The 12,836-nt window shown below is 37.7% G+C and overlaps 1 protein-coding gene across 3 annotated transcripts in view; it reads left to right on the top strand.

Moving 5' to 3' along the window:
• Nucleotides 1–12,836, top strand: part of HEATR6 (HEAT repeat containing 6) — a 36,024-nt gene that overhangs the window by 5,324 nt on the left and 17,864 nt on the right. For 2 of the 3 annotated variants that reach the window (XM_055255931.2, XM_055255935.2), the window contains exons 4-9: nucleotides 455–570; nucleotides 1,399–1,513; nucleotides 2,916–3,017; nucleotides 3,866–4,003; nucleotides 5,977–6,275; nucleotides 7,018–7,195. In XM_055255931.2, the coding sequence (XP_055111906.2) occupies nucleotides 455–570; nucleotides 1,399–1,513; nucleotides 2,916–3,017; nucleotides 3,866–4,003; nucleotides 5,977–6,275; nucleotides 7,018–7,195 (948 nt within the window). The remainder of the gene's footprint in view (nucleotides 1–454; nucleotides 571–1,398; nucleotides 1,514–2,915; nucleotides 3,018–3,865; nucleotides 4,004–5,976; nucleotides 6,276–7,017; nucleotides 7,196–12,836) is intronic. The other variant, XM_055255940.2, reaches the window with a different exon arrangement.

Below are 12,836 nucleotides of genomic sequence, written 5' to 3'. Positions count from 1 at the left end.
AAGGCCAGGAGCACAGGCTCTGGTGCCAAACACTGTGTTCAGGTTTCTATCTTGCCACTAATCTCTAGCAATTCTTATGTAACTACTCTGGGCCTTGTTTCCTCATGTATAAAATAGTTACTCTGAGGATGAAGTGAGACAATACTTGTCAAGTTCGTGGCCCTCGGTAAATAGTAACCATTATTCTTAATATTATCATTACCCATCAGCCATGCAGCCACACTGAAGAGCATCAGCAGCTACCTAGGCTGGGAGTAATGATCGTTATTGATGCTTTTTGGCATATCTTTGCATATCCATCTGAGACGTTTATTAACAGCTAGTCTTTTGGTGCTTAACTGCCATTTGGTTAAAAAAAAAGAGAAAGAAAAAGAAAGAAGGAAGAAATCTGTCTAAAACGTAATATTTTCCTAGAAGCTTTTCTTTGACCTACATTGACTGTTATTTTTCTTAGTACCTCCCAGAGCTGCTAGGCAAGACCGGACTCTTAATGAAGTTGAGTGACTTGGCTCAGTCGGATCCTGAAGTCAGGAGAGCTGCAGTACATTGTATGGCAAACTTATGTCTCAGGTATGTGGCTCCAGTCAAGTTTCTCAATGGTAATAAGATAGTGCCTCTATTGGGCCCTTTGTAGGTAGTTCCCTCTGCCTGAAGCCAGAGCCAACTTAGACAAATAACTAACTTTGCATTTCCCATGTACTTTACTAGTAAAATCATCTTATGTTGTTTGTTAATTTTAATATTACTTGTAAAGAAGGAAAATAGACTAGGACCATATTCCTAAAATGTGGTAATAGTGACTTAATGTGCAGTATGTCAAAATTTTGTTTTCTATTGGTATAAATTCTAAGCATATTAAGTTTTTAGAAGGATATATTCATGCAAATTTTAAGTGCTGGTGAGATGTATCTGTAAAGGGCAATTTCTTTTCTTTGAAGAAGATGGAAACAGCTCTAGCTGCTCACCCTCGATTCTCACAGTAGGCAGTAGACAACGAGCAGCACAAATGTGAATTCATCTCTGCATAGCACAGTGCTGTCCAGTGAGTAGGAAGGCAGGTACAGGTGTGTGATTCTAGCTTGACAGGACCTGTCTGGATTATTTCCCTCCTAGGACTGAACAGCAGAACTAAAACAAGATTTTTCTTTCTCCATACTCTTTCTGCCACAAACTTCTGTAACATTTCTGTATGGAAACCACCCTTTATATTCATTCTAGCCCTGTGCCTGTCCCCCAGCAGTGGCTAATTAACCAAAATAATAATTTTCCATAGCATAGTTGCACTCAAGGGTATATTCCAACTCTAATAGTCTATATTACTGCTATTTTTAATTAGTCTTTTGCAAGCCTCATTTTAAAGGAGACTGAGTTTGAGTTGTTTTCTCTGTATGCGTTTAGTATGCCAGGACAGCCGTATTTGGAGGAGCCCTACCAAAATGTCTGTTTCCAAGCTTTCCTGACTATTTTACAATCTCCAAAATCATCTGATATGGATGATGTCACATTTTGCATGGTAAGTGGATTATCATCGATCTAGTGAATGTTGCGGATGTGTCTAGAAGCAGATTGGAAGAGTGTTACTAACGAGTTTAATTTGCACTATTAGCTTTGTCTAGAGAAATACACATATATGAAATGTTTGTAATCTAAAAAGACTAAAATCATACCATTTCGGTTTTAATTACAAGAAGCTTTTTATTTGTTATATTTTGCAATTCTAGGTTTTTAGAGGAAACTATTCTTTTTCCTTCTGAGTATAAAAGCAATAGTTGCAGGCTAGTGACTGTCTTTAAGATGAAAGTGAAGAGAGATTTCACCAAATATATCTGTAATATTTTATTTCTTTTTAAAAAATATGATGCAAATAACAGTTTGTTAGCATCTTTTAAATTTAGAGTAACATATTTCGAATGTTATATATCTAAGATAAAGTTCCTTCTAGTCTCCTGCTCACATATAGCCACTGAAGACAATTTGTGCTATGTGCCCTCAGATTTTTTTTTCTATATCTAAACGAGCATATTTACAACTTTAAATGGGATCATATTTAACATGCTGTTTTGTAAGTTTCTTGTTTTGTTAAAACTTAGTATCTCTGGGACATTTGTTCAGTTCCTGTTAATATACCTCATAGTTTCTAACTGCTATGGCTGGAAGACCTTGGACAAATTAGTTAACTTCTTGGAGCCTCCATGTTCCTCCCTGAAAAGGGACTGATACAACCACATTGTGGGGTTCTTATGAGAAGTATATGAAATAAAGCATTCAGAGGGCCTGCTGTTATTGTTGCTGAGTTTTACATTTAGCAGAGGGTTAGTTTCCTTTATAATCATTATCATAATCATCAAAATTGAAGTTTTTAAAATTTTCCCACTATTTCAAACAAGGCTACAGTTCACATCATCCCAATGTAGGAAGTGTTTCTTAAGGAGAGAGTTCTAGAAATGAGATTACTGAGTCAAGAAATCAATCTTGGTCAGAATTGCCCTCCAGAAACCAAGGTTTTATAATTTATCATCTGTTCCCACATACATCCCCTTGCTTTTAAGAGGGCTGGGTTTGCCATATTACAGAGCTTTCCCAATTCTGATCTGTGCTATCTTTTTTTATCCCTTGTCACATTTTTCTTGCTAAACATCTCTCTTTTTTCTTCCTCACCATTTTTACATAGTGGTTTATAAACACGTACAATAAGACCACTTCATTATTCTTTTCTTCTAGAAAAGAATTCATGGTAGTTTATCAGGTCTCCTAGGATCTTCATCTCTGCTTTGTGGGTGTATGTGTGTGTCTATAAAGTTTTTTTTCATCATCTAGAGACTGTCTCTCTTCCATCGTAAGTGGTGCTAATAAGTTGATTCCTGGACAACCAGATTTTATTCTGCCTTCTAACTGGGTCTCCCTTTTCCCCCTAGTTATTGCAAAATGCATTAAAAGGTATACAGTCACTTCTAAATGGTGGGAGAATGAAACTAACACAGACCGATGAACTTGGAGCACTTTTAGCTGTGCTAAAGGTAAGGCAAGTCTTCATATGATCGTTGTCTTTCCTGTTTCAACCCATGGTACAAGCACCACTTTACATCCTTATTCTAAGGCTAACTTTGAGGTATTAAAAGTTCTTACATATATTTTGAGAGAGTAGACAAAACTGTTCATATTCAAAGACACTTAATATTAAGAACAGAAAATAATAAATCTCCGTTTAATAAATGCATCAAAATTTTAAAATTATTTATGAATCTTAGGAAGGGAATAGGTAGGGAGGTATGATCTGTAGAAGATTTAATTATAAACTATGTTGTACCTGTTTGTACAAGAAGAGCCAGTGCTTCTCCTTGGCTTTCTCCTCCAAGTAGTAGGCAGGCCAACCAAGACATGTGTCAATGGGCAGCTTCCGAGCGTGCCAGTCAGTTGGAAAGTCAGGCCAGCATCTCCGGGGACCCAGCTTCTTCAGCCAGCAAAGTAAGAAGTAATTCTTTCCTTGTGGCATTCCCTTGCTCCCACATCAAATAGAGAGATAGCTATAGGTGGAGATAGGTAAATAAAAATGACAAATTGGTTTAAAAAATTATAGACAGATAAAGTAATTGGATAAATTTTATAAATAAATAAGGAAACTAAAACCAGACCTGATTTGATCTGACCAAACCAAATCCAGCTGGAGGCCAGATAAACTTCAGCTCTTCTTTAAGCCCTATGCCTTCAAGGTATCTATTTTGTGTCTCATTTATGTTTCTTTAGTAGGCTGTTGAACATTAATCTGTGAGTGTTCTGATCCAGACATGGTAAATAGTTCCTGTTTTATGATTAATGGTTTTTTTGGTTTTGTGTGTATGTGTGTGTCCTTATTCATCATTATTAGAAATTCATGTTTCACGGACTCCCTGGACTAAACATAGAGATGCCCACGGTGTTATACCCAACTCCGCTTCCTCAGTATGATGGGCGAACACCTATCAAACCACAGCAATCAGAATCCAGTGCTTCTCGACCAACTTTGGTACATTTATGTTTATTTAGATTTAAGTTGTGGCTTATTTTTAATAGATTGTTGTGTGTGTTTTCTATGATTTGCATCACTACTACCCTAAAAGCCTACCTTGAATTTTATTTCAGTTTAGGGTTGTTAGCATAGTAAATTTAAACTCATCTGATGCTCAAAGTACCAATTAAAGCATCTTATACTTCTTAGAGGTGTAGTCAGTGTAACAGCTATAAAAATGAGCATTCACTTTATACCCCAAACCAAGCATTCTCATCCCCATGATGCTCAAGACCAGGAGTCAACACACGTTCTCTAAACTTTCTCTACTAGGCTAGTAAATACTTCAGGTCTCTGTCATAACTACCAACTCTATTGTGACAGTGCAAAAGCAGCCATAGACACTATGTAAATGAATGGGCATGACTGTGTTTCACTAAAATTTTATTTACAGAAGCAGGCTGTATGCTGGGCTGGATTTGGCTTTTGGGCCATAATTTGCCAACCCCACTCTAGACCGTTAGAAGCCCACCTACCAGTCAGCGCACCATCTCCACACCTTACATTCACCTGATTTCCCAGCCTTTCCAGATAGCTGCCATCTCCCTCGTGCTTCGGTTAGAGAACCTGGAGCATACAGATGTATGGCCAAGGATTCACTTCCAGAAATGTCATACCTGATCAAAATGCTTCTTATTAGAAATTATTTCACTCATTCACTCACTCAGCGTTTACCCAACATCTGCTGTGTTCCAGACGCTGTGCTAAGCACTAAGTATATAGACTCTGGCTGCTTTTAGGAGTTTGAGGGAGAAGGCAAAGATGCATAAATAAACAACTACAATACAATATTATTGTTTCTCTCATTAGAATATTCACAGTACTCTGGGAACACGTTGGGGGCACTCAGTCTAAATGGAGGAAGAAGAGGAGGCTTTTTAAAGGTGTGGTAGCTAAACAGAGATTTCAGAGTGAGTAGCAGTACAGACAAGGAGGAATGAGTGTTTCATGCAGATAAAACAAAAGGTGCATAGACGTAGATAATGAGAGTATACATTGCCCATTTGTTAACTAGTAGGACTAGAGTTTCAGTGCGGGGAGAGAGAGTGGAGCCATTGTGTAGCAGAGGCTGAATGAGAAGATTCTTGTACAGGAGGCTGAGGAGTTGGGCTTTTTATCTTGTAGGCAATAGAGATTGATTAAAGAATCTTATATAGGGGAATGATGGGATCAGATTTGCGTCAGAAAAATCACTGTGGTAGCAAATAAGAGAGTATGGGTCTTGGGGCCACAATAAGTAGTCCAAGATAGAAATAATGGGAACTTCCTTCCTCAAGGCCACAGACTTTGAGAACGTGGAGGAAGACACAGATTCCAGATATACTTGGATATCAGAAAGAAAGTAACAGGGAGAAGGAAAGAAACTGGCTTCTACTTAGTATCTACTTCTACAGACACCCAAAGCCCTGAAATGAGCATTGTATGTAATGGACTACTGTCTCTTCTGTGCAGGCATGTGGAGTGGTACTAGCTATGTATCTTACTCGGAGAACTGATAAAATAGACACTCAAGTCATTTTCTATAGGCTTTAATGCTCTTGAGAAATTCCAGTTGAGAAGGCTGAATACTTTCACAACGCCTGTGCAAGGTAGGAGGTATTAGCCGCATACTTACAGGTAAGCAAGGTCAAGCTCGAGAGAGGCTAAATTATTTGCCCCAAGGCACAGAGGTACGATTTAAACCCAGGCCACGTGTTTTACTGTGTCTCGTGTATTTCATTGTTTCTTTCTTATAGTAGACAGTAAGCACTTAGCATCGTGCCTGATGCTTAGGGTATTAAAGAAGTTCCACTTTTTTCTTTTTTCTTTTCTTTTCTTTAAACTACATGTTGGGGACATATTTAATCACTTTAAAATGAAGAAGTAATGATTCAGCGAAAAGCCATTCTGAAGTAGCTATTACATATGTCTTCATTTGCTCCTAAAATCAGAATAAAAAGAAAAAGTCCAGAGTAAAACCAAAGAAAATCCAGCAAGGAGAGGAGGAGGAAAAGGAATCCAGTGGTGAAATAGAGGCAGCCCCAGTCACTGGCACAGGCAGAGTGAACCTGCATGAAGGGAACACTTGGTGTCCCTCCTCCCTGGGTGTCCAGAGTTTGCCTTTAGATGGAAGTGGAGCTGCAGGAAAAGATGAAGTCTCCTCACCCTTCAGTTCTTCCAGTTGGAAAAGGGTCAGCAGTAGTGAGTCAGACTATTCTGATGCTGAAGGAGGCATGCAGAGTAAAATGAGGTAGTAGTATTTTGTTACATTTTTATACCTTGTATTCTAAGTTGCATGTAAGTTTATAACTTTTCTGAAAAACCTGACTGCTGCATGTGATTTAACTGGAAGAGCCTGATTTCTGGGGGGCATGGTGTTATTCAGAACATGACTTGCTCTCTTGATCTGCCATTGCACATGTCATTCCTCTTCTTAGAATATTCTTTTTTGCCTTTTCGTCTTGCTAACCACTACTCATCTTTGATACAGGCTCAGAAATCATATTCCCCGGGAAGCCTTTTCTGCCTTAGTGTTATTCGTAATGTATGATAGTTATCTCCTTAACTGTCCCTCGCTGCCTAGCTTGTCAAGGCTGGGGCTTTGTTTATGTCTAGCAGCCTCAGCATGATGCCTGGCACATACATAGGTCATTCAGTAGATATTCGTTGAATGGATGGATGGATACTCGGCAGTGTTTCGTGTCTAACACTAGTTTCCTGATATCAAAATGTTGCCCTCTTGTTCTCCAGTTGTGTCTTTTAATTGTCGTCCTTAATAACTTGTTACAGAAACAAATTGTCTTAACATGTTTTGATTGTAGTTTGAAAGAAAAATTTTTAATAACACATTGACAACTTTAGGGATTATTTAGAATGTTTAATTTTTGAATGTATCATTTGAATTGGTGGAAATAAATACCATTTCATGTTTGCATTTGAAAAAAAAAAATGATTTTTTAAATGTTTTTTCTTTTTTCTCTTGGGTATGAAAGGTCTTACCAAGCTAAAGTTCGCCAAGGAGCCTTAGTTTGTTTTCTTTCAACTATAAAATCGATAGAAAAAAAGGTTCTTTATGGCTACTGGTCAGCCTTTATTCCTGATACACCTGAACTTGGCAGCCCACAGTCAGTGTCCTTGATGACCCTTACATTGAAAGACCCTTCTCCAAAGGTAAGAGGGTTTAAACTCTAAGCTTTATAATAGGAAGAAAAAATTTACAGATCCTTATTGTTTTCTCTGCCTTATCCTGTCTGATCTGAATATAGCTCTTAGTAACACTGACCCAAGTTCCGACTTGAGAACCACTGGACAGACAGGAAAATAGGAAATGGGATTAATGTGAATAATACATTGAGGCTGATCATGTAGGATTGCTTCCTGCCCCAGGGCTTGCTTGAAGCCTGAGCACACTGAATTCTAACTTTGGTGTCTCCCTTGAACTGCACTGAAGCAGCTGTGCTTCTCTTCCTTTTATGAAAATGTTGATTGCTGTGGTATTTATAATAAGAAAACATCAGAAATGGCTTAAACAGCTCAGTAGAATATCATGGTACATAACGGCTATGAAGGATGCATAAGGCTTAGAAAAATGCTCAAAATGTTCTGTAAAAACACAGGATGTAGAATTATATATACAGTAGGATCTCAAACATGTTTTTTTCCTTGTAACTTTTCCAGTTTTCAAATCATGTGTAATAAATATTTACATATTTTAATGAGAAAAACTTATTTTTAAAAAAGAAGAAAAAAATGATTGTCAGGCGTGGATACCTATAGCAGGATATCTCATGGCTGATCAAATATTTGCCTCTGCTTGAATATGTTAATTCCTCTCCAGAATTTAGCCACTTAACCAAGTAAGGAAAATAGCCTGCCGTTTACAATAATGAACATTAAAAAGTCATGCTGAATAGCATCTGGGTGTCCTCAGGTAACCAACTACCCACAAAGAGAGAAGTTTTAATTAGGCCAACAGCATATTGTTCCTTTTCTATTTTTAAGATTATTCCTTAAGGGGTCAGGGGTGGTAACCCACAATATGTTGGAATTCCGTATGAGTCATCTCCTTGAGTAACTTACTATATAAGAAAATTTCTGGATGACCCATCAGAAGCTTTTACAAGGTAAAGAAAAATAAGTTAGCCTTAATTTTACACACACACACACACACACACACACAAATGACTTGTAGGGTATTTCAAATACTCCTTATCCTAGGAAATTAACTGGCAGAAATTTTACAAATTAACTAAATCAATAGTGAATGGGAACCTGGGAGAAAAATGGAAAATGAGTGGTGGCAAAGAAATCAGTAATGAAGCCATTAGAGTAATTGAAATAAAAGCTACTAAAAATATTGAAAATATATATTTGAAGACCCTTCATCTGGGGGAGCTGCCAGCAGTGGCCAAGGAGATGGTGCCGTGGAGCAAGAAGCAGCCCAGCTTCATCACCTGTGTCACAGCTGCCCAGCCAAGGGGATGCGGGACATGGGGGTTTAGAACATGAATACAAAAAGGTTATGAGGTCATAGCTGATGGAAATGAATTGGAATAATTTTCATGATGTTCATATCTTCATATTTTTTAAAATGTTTACATTTCACTTAAACTGCCATGAGAAATTTCACATATTGCAAAGTGGTCTTATCCATCTCCTTGATTTAGGTACCTTTTAGACTTGTTCTTACTGTTTAACTTTGGTGAATGCAAGAGATGTGCTGAGGAAAAAAGATACAGAACTTCCTTCTGGAGATACCGTAGATCCAGTACAAAAAGCCACAAGAAAATCCTAGAGAAATTAAAAAAAAAAAGTCATCCTACTTAAAGAGGATTTTAAAAGATGAAAAAAATTAAATTAGTTCAGTGTAATGGCAAGTGAAATGATTGTACGTAAGAGATTCTTTTAATCAAGCGTTAGCTTGGAAGGGTTTAAATAAGTGTGGTGATTAATTGTTTACAACAAAGCTTGGAGCATACCTCTGCAGTCTGTCCATAGTATAATTAACTGTGCACCAAGACATATGCTAGAAGAAAGTGTTGTGGTAGGTGATGTCATAGGACAGGCTTTTTTGTTGTTGTTGTTTTTCTTTGAGGTGGAGTTTTGCTCTTGTTGCCCAAGCTGGAGTGCAATGGTGAGATCTCAGCTCACCACAGCCTCCGCCTCCTGGGTTCAAGCGATTCTGTCTCAGCCTCCCGAGGAGCTGGGACTACAGGCATGCACCACCATGCCCGGCTAATTTTGTATTTTTAGTAAAGACGGGATTTCTCCATGTTGGTCAGGCTGGTCTGGAATTCCTGACCTCAGGTGATGTGCCTGCCTCGGTCTCCCAAAGTGCGGGGATTATATGCATGGGCCACCACGCCCAGCCCAGTGGGACAGGCTTTTAAAATAAAGACTTCTAGAAAGTTATGTGCGTTAAAATTAAAAATAACAGATGATGTAATTAGAATGGAACAGCTTTCTGGGTTGACCAGGTTAAAAGAGCTGCCATGACTCCAGGCTAAGTGGTCATCTCAGGTGCTCCTTGTGCATATAGAGTTAGATGCTGGAGTTCCTCTTAGCCAGGATTCAATAAGACAACTGTAGTTTATCTTGTCATTGAAGTGCTTAGTGATTAGTTTTGAGTTTATGGCAGGTCTGATATGACCCATGGCATACTCAGCTGGAAGCACAATTTTAACTGGTATACTAAGAAATTTTCTAAAGACAAATGGACAGAAGGAAAGGTGATTAGACTCTTCCAGTCGGAATGCCAACAATAAACAGAGGCTACTTTTAGGAAATTGAAACATAATATGCTAGAATCGTTAATTGGGGAGAAGAAAACTTAGAAATGTCCATTAGGATTTGGCAGGGCTGTGGTACTTGGGAAATGATCACGTTTCCATGTTGGAGCACATCTTATATGCTTCCAAAAGGGACAGAGCAAATTATCAATAAAAATAACAAGACTAATTTAAGAATTTCTTTTATTTGATTTCCTTAGGTGTTATAAAGGCATATTATGGAGAATATCATCAAGACCTATCTTAAGAAACAAACTACAGGGCAAACCTTTGTCTTAGTACCTTGAGAATTATCCTGATTTACAAATTTCATGATGATGACTTATTGCTCTTTTAGATAACTATAAAAAGTGAAAACAAATCGAAATCTAGATAATAGATGGTATAACTAGAAAAGAGAATGAAAAGGTTGGAATTGTTAACTGTTATGGAATGGTAGATTTTCTCATGGCCAGCCAAGAACAGGCAATCTTTGCTTAGTGTATTAGCAAAGAACAGGCAGTCTTTAATTAGTGTACCTGTGTTCACGCTTCTGATAAAGACATACCCGAGACTGGGAAGAAAAAGAGGTTTAATTGGACTTACAGCTCCACATGGCTGGGGAGGCTTCAGAATCATGGCAGGAGGCAAAAGGCACTTCTTTACATGGCGGCAGCAAGAGAAAATGAGGAAGAAGCAAAAGCGGAAACCCCTGATAAACCCATCAGATCTCGTGAGACTATCGAGAATAGCAGGGGAAAGACCAGCCCCCATGATTCAGTTACCTCCCACAAGTCCCTCCCACAACGCGTGAGAATTCTGGGAGATACAATTCAAGTTGAGATTTGGGTGGGGACACAGCCAAACCATATCGCTTAGATACCTCCCGATCCACAGTCCCTGGCACAATGTTGAAATGCCTTTACGTAAAAGACAACTGACTTTGGAAGTGAGATCCAATAAAATAACATGTGAACAGTCATGTGTCCTGCATGGAAACTTCAGTGTACCCACTCCCAGCAGGGACTTCTTTGTCACCCTTCCAGAAATATTCTGAGACCACACATAAAGAGGAAAAAAAATTGGGATTGACTAGGCTACCTCAGCAAACATTTCTGCTATATTCTTAAGTAGCAAAAAAGGAAAAGTACTTTTCTGTTTTATTAGCTTTAGACAAGCCTTTATGTCCAAGGAGATGAAACTATACACTAGTAAAACCGAGCACACTGACTTTTGTAAGACTGAAAAGCCTTTCATTCATCATTTTAAATATTCAGACAATAAAATCTTAACAAAATGAGCTCTCTGGAGAGCTACACCTGTTATGATTTGCTTGCATGTTGGTAATTTCTGCTGAAAGTGCTGATTAGAACTGGTAAACAAGATATTAAATATTGATATAAGAACAAATGAAGCAAAACTTGTATCAGATTCAGTATCTTAAGTAACAATTATAACAACAAAGATATGTTAAACAGAGTTTAAAGGAAATTAACTCAGAACTGTGAGAAGTACAATTTGATATAGTATCAAATTTCTATATAGATTTTATAACTTAGTGGAAAAAATAACCAATTTCAATGACATTTGTTTTCATCTGTGATAGTCATGATTTTCCCCCTAAGATGCCAAAACTGTGCTAAAATTTTTGACTTTTGGAACATTAGTTCATTTCTTCCCCTTTGATTTTTAATTTCATTCAGTTTGTGAACTGTTGGAATTGTGATTTTTAGTTGCCTTCTAAAGAAATGAAGGTTTAGCATAAGATCTATCTTGTTGAGTTCGGACCAGCCTCTAGTAGGGATTGGTCAACTGTGGCCTGTAGGGCAAATCTGGCCCACCACCTGTTTTTGTATGGCCTGTGAGCTAAGAATGGTTTTTACACTTTTAAGTGGTTTTAAAATAAAACAATAATGTCTCATGATATATGAAAATTATATGGAATTCAGATCTCATTGTCCGTAAATCAAAGCTTTTTGGAACACAACCACATTTATTCCTTTACATGTCTATGCTACAATCACAGAGTTGGGTGGTTGTGACAGAAACTGGCCTGCAAAGTCTAAAATATAGAATGTGTGCTGCTGGCTCTTTACAGAAAAGTTTGCCAGTCCCTGATCTAAGTCCTTTTTGGATCAGCTGTCTTGTGTTCATGCTCTCGCTCTCTCGTTTTTTCACACATATACACACGGTTTCCTAATACATTGTCAGTTTCCCACCTTAGGGGATTATGCTTAATTCTGAAGTCTGATGCTACTGTACTTCAAATTTCTCTTCGGAGCAATAAGTCTAGATTTCTACAATTCCACTCTATAAAAGGCCTGCCTAGTGATTTATTACCTGGTTGTTTGGAGATAATATAATTGAAGGCTTTTGGGAAAACCTTTTTTGCTCCAAACTCGGATATGCTTCATATTGAGTAACTATTTAGGTTAGATTCTAGAATTGTAATGTTGATTCCCTGCTTTTAAATTTTTTGACTGAAAATGTTAATTGTCATTTTTGGATGAGCTGGCCAAAGAGAGCACAATATTATTCCGTATTAATAGTCCTATGCTTATTACCTATATCCCATTTTTGTAAAGTTGGGCTTTCTTTTCCCTTCTGATTTTTAATACTGCAAAATCGTCTGAGTACCAATTGAAAGTAATCTTTCAACCTTACAAAGAAAATCTGGGTGCCAATGACACCTTTCCTGACAAATACAGCAGTCATGCCAAAGATGTACTTTTTGTCCTTTCCATTCATAAGATTGTACTTAATGGGATTCCTTTTTTGAATTGTCAAATACTGTCACTGCAGGCAGTGTTATTTCCTGTACCTAAGACTGTTTCTAAAAGTTGGATCACTAATGATGTCTGCCAAGTTGTATGTACACAAAGTTCCTAAAGTCCTATTTAAGTTAACATTGAACACACGTACTTCAGAGTGGAATATGAGGCATAATGTTCTCAGGAACTTTGATAGGAAACAGACTCTAGGCACGTACATTTTTTCTACCCCATGGGCTGTATAGCTTTAACTTTTCAATCGGCATTCTGCTT

This window comes from Symphalangus syndactylus, chromosome 20, assembly GCF_028878055.3.
Source record: "Symphalangus syndactylus isolate Jambi chromosome 20, NHGRI_mSymSyn1-v2.1_pri, whole genome shotgun sequence".
NCBI lineage: Eukaryota > Metazoa > Chordata > Mammalia > Primates > Hylobatidae > Symphalangus > Symphalangus syndactylus.
This window is presented reverse-complemented; position numbering and strand designations above follow the sequence as displayed.